Here is an 8,786-nt window from a genome sequence, read left to right as displayed (position 1 = left end):
CAGGATGTAGAAGGAACCCACAGACAACTCACCACCACACAGGCAAACTGCTGGAGCCTGGAGACCTGGCCTGCTGGCTTTAGCCAGGATGACTGCCAGAAGGAAGTAGATCTTGAAGGCTGAGGAGGGTTTTGCATGAAAGCGGGGACCAGGAGCCTAGCCACACTGGAGAGCACAAGTTGGGCTGCCTCAGCTCAGGGGTATGAGATGTAGCCCTTAGAAACCCAGCTGCGCCGCAAGGCCGACATTGGCAGGGCCAGGCTGCGCCCAATTCCAAGGCACTCTCCACTCCTCCCCAAGCTGTGCAGGACCTCAGTGAGCCCTTCCTGCTCCTGCAGACCAGAGGCCTCCTGCAAACCTGTGGCTGTGGCTGGTGGCTCAGGTGAGATGGTGCCAGCCAGCATGGTGTCAGAACACACTGGAGAGTGGTGGGGCATGTCTGGTGCTCCTTTCCAGAAACCTCTGAGGTCTGCAGGATCTACTGCCCTAGCCTGCCAGGTGGTAGCAGAGATACAGGAAGTGCTGGGTCTGAGACCCACAGAGTGGGGTTCCTACTCTGAACCCCACGCTCTTGCGCCTCACCCTCGGGAGAAGGGAGATGACACTGGAGTGTGTAGCCATCCTGCCCCACCGGGGCTCAACACCCGGTCTGCTACCCTAAGGCGATGTCATGTTTCCTCAGGGGTACTCATGGCCCAGGACAGTGAGGAAGGTCTTCAGGTCTCACACACACACCCACATACCACAGCCCTGGGGGCACAGGCCAACTCCAAGGGAGTTGCTTCTACCCTCAAGAATCCTTGGGGTATCCATTTAGGAGAGCCCAGAGTGACTGATGGTCCCCCCTCCCCATCCCCTCTCCTCCCATCAAGCAGCACACTGCCCCCTTCTCTTCCAGGACAGGATGCCAGCAAGAACACATGGCTGTCCCCATGCTCTGCCCAGTCAACTGGGAGAGGATGGGGCCTTGGCAACTTACAGCCCTGTCTGCGGGATGCCTCTGGGCACAAGGCCCATAGTAGGAGTCTGCAGGTGCAGACCCTGTGAGGGCATCTGGATGGAAGAAAACTTCGTGTGGTACAGCCCTGTGGTCAGGCTGGTGTGGACTCACAGCCCATCTATGCAGGGTGCAGGCTAAGCCTGGTGGTCTCAAGAGGGCAAGAAAAGCACCGGGACAGGTGAAAAGGGGAGGGTCCCAGCTGCTGTGCCAGTGTGGTCCTTGAGACTGGGTGTCTAAGGGTTACCTGGCAAACCTGTAGCACCTGCAGATTCCCTCCCCAGCACACTCAGCTTTAGGAGGTTGGGAGGAGCCGGGCACAGGCCAGAGGGGCCACCCTCCATGCCCCTGTGATGCTGCCCCGCTCCCAGGTGCTGAGGCTCTGGTTCCCTGACCCTCTCAGGCTGAGAGACTCCTAACTGGAGCTGAACTGAAACTCTGCGTGCTGCCCTGGTTGGGAGACAAGTTCCACACCAGAAAAGACACTCAAGTGGGCTGCACAACCACCTATCACCAGACCAGAGCAAGTTCCAGCTTTCCCACTGACTGCCCTGTTAGCTTGTGGAGTTGACTGTGCTTCCCTCTCAGGCAGGGTCTTCTTAGTGCCACTTGGCTTCTAGCCTGGGCTTCCACAGCCTCCCAGATGGCGGCTCTGACCCCAGAAGCCACACTTCCCAGGGATGCAGCTTGGATGCACTGTGGAAAGGAACTGAGGCTGTGGCTACAGAAAAACAGTTAACACCTTCTGTAAGATGCTTTATTTCATTGATAACAACATGGGGTCTGAAAACCCAGCGGGAGAGGTCTTTTTATCACAGAGTCAGTCCCAGGAGAGCTGATGCATCTCTGCTCCTCTGCCCCTCAGGAGCTCTCATCCTCCAACCCCAGCTGCTCCCACAGCCCCACCCCATTCACAGAAAGAGGGCTGCCACGTACCTCAGCCCCCCTGCCCAGGCTGTCAGCTCCCAGGTCCCTTTGGATAAGGACTGATCTAGGCAGGGAGGAGAGAGAAGGCCAACCCCTCCAGGGCTCACTGAGGAAGACCAAAGCCTTTCAGAAGCATTTCCTGCTGTGACGTAATCCACAGGCCGGGATCTGCACGGCCCTGAGATGCCTGTGGCAGGCTGGCCAAGGGGCTGGTGTGAAGAAAGAGGGCAGGGCCCCCAAGCTGTGGCCAACAGGGGCAAGGGGCCCTGCCCTGGAGTAAAGTGCTGTGGCCTAGGCTGCATGGGTTTCACTGCCCTGCAGCCCCAGCCTCCCTTCCCTCTGACACCAGGCACGGGAAGCCTAGTCCTCACTGGAGTTGTCAAACTCCTCCCAGTCAGACACACTCATCACCTCAGAGGCAAAGTCCGGGTCGGCCTGGCTGCGGTCAGGGGTACCGCGGGGCGGCTCAAGGAGCAGGGAGCGAGGCAAGGTGAGCACACAGGCCGCCAGGCCTGAGATGGAGTTGTCCAGCTGGGGCCCCTCCTCCCAGCAGTCCTTCTCCACATCGTAAATGTGCACGTAGCCCGTGCGGCTGCCACGGTTGTGTGAGCGGCCACCTAGCACATAGATCCTGTTGTCCAGCACGGCAATGCCAGGCTCACCATGCCCAGCAGGGAGTGGGCAGACGGAAGACCACTGTCCAGACGTGCAGCTGTAGCAGGCCACCTGCAAAGCCAAGGCCAGAATAAAGCCCAGCACCTGCTGGGACAAGGCTGCCAGCTCCCCTACAAGCCCACTGATCAAGGTGGCCACAGTTACCCACCATTCCGACAGGTCAGACCCCCTGGAAGGATGGCACAGGGCCAGTGTTGAAACATCCTGCCCATGGGCCAGGCTGCTGCTGTCTCACTCAGGGATGGCTGAGTCTGCAGGAGCCTGTCTTTTGGGCCCTCCCCTAGAATGATCCAATTCCCTCTGGCTTTGCTCGAGCCCAGCCCTTCCTTCAGGCCACCTGGCCCTAAGCCAGTCTCTGCCCTCAAGTGTGTGGCTATGCCCCCATCAGCATCTGGTCGTTCCCCATGTCTGAGGGCACTGCTTCTCTCCCCTCCAGGAAACTGCCTGAGAAACAGGGACTCCACTGAAATGTCTTCAACCTCACCTGCAGCACTCAACACAGGCAGCAGGACAGGGGGAGGAGACAGAAAGTGGAAGTAATTCCTTGCGGAGTAATCAACATCAACATTCTCTTGTCTTCAAAATTGTCCAAAACAGTAAACAAAGACATGGAAAAATGTTCAACCTACTAGTAATTCAAGAAATGCAAAATCAAAACATCAGAGACAAATTTTCCAACTATTAACTAGCAACCACTGCAGAGAAGAAAAATCACAAAACCCAATGCTGGTGAGGGTGTGGTAAAGCCATACTACTATGTATCTGTCTGACATGCCAGAAAAGGAATTTGGCAATAAGTATTAAGAGCCATGAAAATCTTATCTTCTTGACTGATTAGCCGTTTTTGGTTTTCTAGCTATGGTGGGCAGAATAGTGGCCCCCAAAGATGTCTAGTTCCTAATCTCCAGAATATGCTACCTTAAGTGGCCAAAGGGGCTTTGCAGATAGGATCGAGGGTGTGAGAATACAGAAAAAAAAAAAAGAGTTAAGGGTGCAGATCCTGAGATGAGGCAGTTTTCCTGAATTTTCCAGGTGACCCATCCAATTGCATGAGCCCTTAAAAGTGGAAGGGGAGAGGCTGGGCACAGTGGCTCACACCTGTAATCCCAGCACTTTGGGAGGCCAAGGTGGGCGGATCACAAGGTCAAGAGATCAAGACCATCCTGGCCAACATGGTGAAACCCCGTCTCTACTAAAAATACCAAAATCAGCTGGGTGTGGTGGCACATCCCTGTAACCCCAGCTACTCGGGAGGCTGAGGCAGGAGAATCGCTTGAACCCGGGAGGGGAAGGGTGCAGTAAGCCAAAAGCACCACGGCACTCCAGCCTGGTGACAGAGCAAGATTCCATCTCAAAAAAAAAAAAAAAAAAAGTGGAAAGGGAGGCTGGGGGTGGTGGCTCACACCTATAATCCCAGCACTTTGGGAGGCTGAGGTGCATGGATCACCTGAGGTCAGGAGTTTGAGACCAGCCTGGCCGACATGGCAAAACTCCATCTACTAAAAACACAAAGATTAGCTAGGTGTGGTGGCGAACAACTGCAGTCCTCCCAGCTACTCAGGAGGCTGAGGCAGGAGAATCGCCTAAACCCAGGAGGCAGAGGTTGCAGTTAGCTGAGATTGCACCACTGCCCCCCAGCCTGGGTGACAGACCAAGACTTCATCTCAAAAGAAAGGAAAGGTAAAGCCAGACAAGAGAACTGAGAAGTGAGGAGGACTCAACCTGCCATTGCTGGCTTTGAAGATGAAGCACCCCGAAGCCAGGAAAAGTGGGGACCTTTAGAAGCCAAGAAGGCCCTCAGCTGACAGCTAGCAAGGAAATGGGACTGCAACTGCCAGTTGAATTCTTCTAACCACCTGGGTGAGCAAGGAGGCAGATCCCCACCAGGGTCTCCACAAAGGAAAGATGCCCTGACCACACCCTGGTTTTAGCCTGGCAAGGCCCTGTCAGAGGACTTGTGAATGCAGAATACATTTATCTTAAGTTGCTAAGTTTGTGGTGATAGGTTACTGCAGCAATAGAAAACGAATGTGCTGGTCCAGAGGATCTCACAAGCAGAGGGCCTGTTAAAACCCAGATTGCCAAGCCCCACCCTCAGGGCTTCTGAATCAGTGGGTCTGAGGTGCTTCATCACACAGCGTTCCCAGGTGACGCAGACTCTGTTAGTCTGAGAATCACACTTTGAGAACTGTGGCGGCCGGGTGCGGTGGCTCAAGCCTGTAATCCCAGCACTTTGGGAGGCTGAGACGGGCGGATCACGAGGTCAGGAGATCGAGACCATCCTGGCTAACACGGTGAAACCCCGTCTCTACTAAAAAATACAAAAAACTAGCCGGGCGCGGTGGCGGGCGCCTGTAGTCCCAGCTACTCGGGAGGCTGAGGCAGGAGAATGGCGTAAACCCGGGAGGCGGAGCTTGCAGTGAGCTGAGATCCAGCCACTGCACTCCAGCCTGGGTGACAGAGCGAGTCTCCGTCTCAAAAAAAAGAGAACTGTGGCATGAACCTAAGGAAATAATCTAAAATACTTGAAAAGTCCAACAAAGCAACTGTCACTTGTCATGTTATTTGGAATAGTTAAAACTCAGACACAAGAGGGGATTATGAAGATTGAGTGTTAAACTGGAAAATGCCCAGGACTAAAGTCACTGAGAGAAGCAGAATGGGATATGGGATGCTCCTTTTTGTCTGTTTGTTTGTTTGAGACAAGGTCTCGCTCTGTCGCCCAGGCTGGAGTGCGGTGGCACCATCACTGAGGTTCACTGCAGCCTCAACCTCCTGGGCTCAGGTGATTCTCTCTCAGCCTCCCAAGTAGCTGGGACCACAGGTGCAAGCCACCATGCCCGACTAATTTTTTTTGTATTTTCAGTAGAGATGGGGTTTCACCATGTTGCCCAGGCTGGTATCAATGCCTGGACTCAAGCCATCCACCTGCCTTGGCTTCCCGAAGTGCAGGGATTACAGGCGTGAGCCAAGTGCCCAGCTCAGAATGGGATGCTCTTTGACTACAATCAGGCAGAAAACATACACGGTCAATACTGAAAATGGTCATATGGAAAAACAGTGCTGCAGGGGCCTGATTATAAATGCTTTTCCTCACCCTTCTCTGTTTTTTTTTCTTTTTTTGAGACGGAGTCTTGCTCTGTTGCCCAGGCTGGGGTGCAGTCGTGCGATCTTGGCTCAGTGCAACCTCCGCCTCCCGGGTTCCAGCGATTCTCCTGCCTCAGCCTTCCTAAGTAACTGGGATTATAGGCGCCCACCAGCGCACCTTGCTAATTTTTGTATTTTTAATAGAGATGGGGTTTCACCTTCTTGGCCAAGCTGGTCTTGAACGCCTGACCTAGTGATCCACCCACCTCGGCCTCCCAAAGTGCTGCAATTACAGGCGTGAGCCACCGTGCCTGGCCACCCATCTCTATTTTTTAAAGGTCCTGCAATGTGGTTATATTAACTTTATAATAAAAGTTTTGTTCTTTGTTTTGTTTTGTTTTTAATAGAGACAGGGTCTCATTCTGTCACCGAGGCTGGGGAACAGCAGTGTGATCATAGCTCAATGAAGCCTCCAACTGCTGGGCTGAAACGATCCTCCCATCTCAGCCTCCTGAGTAGCTGGGACTACAGGTATGTGCCACCAGCCTGACTCTAAAAGTTTTTTTTTTTTTTTTTTTTGAGACAAGGCCTGGCTCTGTCACCCAGGCTGGAGTACAGTGGCATGGTCTCAGCTTACTGCAACCTCTGCCTCCTGGGCTCAAGCCATCCCCCCACCTCAGCCTCCCAAGTAGCTGAGATTACAGGCATGCACCACCACACCTGGCTAATTTTTGTATTTTTGTAGAGATGGGGTTTCAACATGTCGCCCAGGCTGGTCTCAATCTCCTGAGCTCAAGCGATCCTCTCACCATGGCTTCCCAAACTGCTTGGATTACAGGCATGTGCCATCACATCCAGCCTAAAAGTTTTTAAGAATAATAAGCAAAGGTAGATGTGTATGTGTATGATACTGTCATGATGACATTTGTCCAAACCTATAGAATGTACCAAGAGTGAACACTGTGGACTCTGGTTGATGGTGACACATCAATGCAGTTTCTACAACTGTGACATATCCACCCCTGTGGAGGGAGAGGTCTGCAGTGGGGAGGCTGTATGTGTACGCGGGGAAAAAGGGGTATATGGAAACTGTACCTTCCACTTAATTTTGCTGTGAACCTAAGACTGCTTTGAAAAATAGTCTATTTTTAAAAGGCACATGTTTCAGTTACATTTTCCATCAACAACAACTGAGAGGGTTGGGAATGATGATGGGTGTGGACAGCCCCCGGCCCCACTCACCTGGTGCACATCCCTCCTGTATCCGGCATCGTTGTTGCTGCCCCCGATCACATACAGCTTGTTGAGGAGGGTCGCCATGCCGTGCCAGGCACGCCGCACAGGCCCATCAGCCAGTGTGTGCCACGTGTTGCTGCCTGGGTCGTAGCAGTGTGTCTCTTTCAGGTAATCCTCCCCTCTGCGGCCGCAGGTGATATACATCTTCCCCTCCAGCGTGGCGCCTGCGTGGGCATACACCTGTGTGGAGCCACCAGGAGAAATGGCGTGAGAGGCCAGTGAGGAAGGGTGACTGGGTACTCTGTCAAGGCCAATCACCACCTCACACCTGCCTGACAACACTGTGAGGCTGCACCACTTCCCACTTACTCCTCACATACAGACAAGAATCCTCCCTCGATTCTCACGGGACATACTGTCTTGGTCACTGACCTCTAACCTCTTCCCAATAGGGGATACATCTATAGATGCAGAGATGAAATGTAACCTTTGTCTTTCCTTTGCCCCTAAAGTCAACATCTACATGGGGGAACTCCAAGAAAATAACAGCATTTTTTTCAAGCCAGTCTGGGAGAAGCCACAGAACCCTGGAGAATGCTGACCTGCCCTCAGTGGCCTGCACCCCTCCCCCACTCCCACTGGACATGCAATCCTCCGGGCCTGCTGACCCTGCTTTCAAAATCTGTTTGTAAATAATATCTGACATCAAACTCATGATGTGGGGAGAAAAATACACATGGCTCTGGATTCTGGTCCTGAATCTTTTGTGGGCTTTTTACCTTCCCTCTGATGGGCTATCTCTACAGGCCCAGCCAGCCCCCATCGCGGGAACCTCTTACCTTGGCCCCAAGGTAAGAGAACCCACCCCTCACATCCAGCAGGCCAACAGAAGGCCCCAAGGCAAGGCCCTGGGTGTTTTGAGGGTAGAGGAGCCCTCAGGGTGTGCAGCCTCCAGAGCTATGTCACCGGGCAAGTCACTAACACTGAGGCTATGCGGGTGACAAAACAAGAGTCGAGAGGTGGACAAAGCAGTGGGGAAGAAGAAAACACAACAAGGGTTTGGTTTGGGTCTTCTCCTATCACCAGTAAGGGTCTGGGGGGTTTTTCTTTTTCTTTTTTGAGACGGAGTCTCGCTCTGTCACCAGGCTGGAGTGCTGTGGCATGATCTCGGCTCACTGCAACCTCTGACTCCCTGGTTCAAATGATTCTCCTGCCTCAGCCTCCCAAGTAGCTGGGATTACAGGCATGCGCCACCAAGCCCAGTGAATTTTTGTATTTTTAGTAGAGACGGGGTTTCACCATGTTGGCCAGGATGGTCTCGATTTCCTGACCTCATGACCTGCCTGCCTCAGCCTCCCAAAGTGCTAGGATTATAGGCATGAGCCACCACACCCAGCTGAGGTTTTTCTTTTTAATTAAACTTTTAATTTTGAGATAAGTGTAGAGTAACATGTAGTTGGAAGTAACAATACAGAGATCTCATGTGCCTTCCTTCCCCAGTGGTAAGAGCCTGTGTCACTATATCACAGTGTCACCAGGATGCTGACGTGGACACAGCCACCAGGATCCCAAGGGGCTGCCCTTTAGGGTGACACCCACTCACCTCCCTTACCCTAATCCCTTCCTTAAGCCCTGGAAACCACCAATCTCTTCTCTATTTCTACCATTTTGTAACTTCAAGAGTGTTGTCTGAATTAAATCGGTATACAACCTTCTGACATTGACTTTCTACCCCAACCCAGGTTCTACCAAGTTATTGCACGTACAGGTTGAGTACATCCAAAATCTGAGACTTTTTGAGCACATACACGACACTCAAACGAAATGCATTTCAGACTTTTGGATAAGAAATGCTAAAGCAGTA

General features: G+C 52.8%; 1 protein-coding gene across 2 annotated transcripts in view; it reads right to left on the bottom strand.

Annotated features, from left to right (window-relative positions):
* Positions 1-1,727: 1,727 nt before the first annotated feature.
* KLHL22 (kelch like family member 22) overlaps positions 1,728-8,786 on the bottom strand; it is a 53,290-nt gene continuing 46,231 nt past the window's right edge. For both annotated transcript variants that reach the window (XM_033232861.1, XM_033232862.1), the window contains exons 6-7: positions 6,929-7,162; positions 1,728-2,650 (exon numbers count right to left, since the gene is read on the bottom strand). In XM_033232861.1, the coding sequence (XP_033088752.1) occupies positions 2,285-2,650; positions 6,929-7,162 (600 nt within the window). In that variant the 3' untranslated portion in view covers positions 1,728-2,284. The remainder of the gene's footprint in view (positions 2,651-6,928; positions 7,163-8,786) is intronic.

Source organism: Trachypithecus francoisi, unplaced genomic scaffold (assembly GCF_009764315.1).
Source record: "Trachypithecus francoisi isolate TF-2019V2 unplaced genomic scaffold, Tfra_2.0 Lachesis_group14, whole genome shotgun sequence".
NCBI lineage: Eukaryota > Metazoa > Chordata > Mammalia > Primates > Cercopithecidae > Trachypithecus > Trachypithecus francoisi.
Note: the sequence above shows the minus strand (reverse complement) of the source record. Positions and strands in the feature narration are given on the sequence as shown.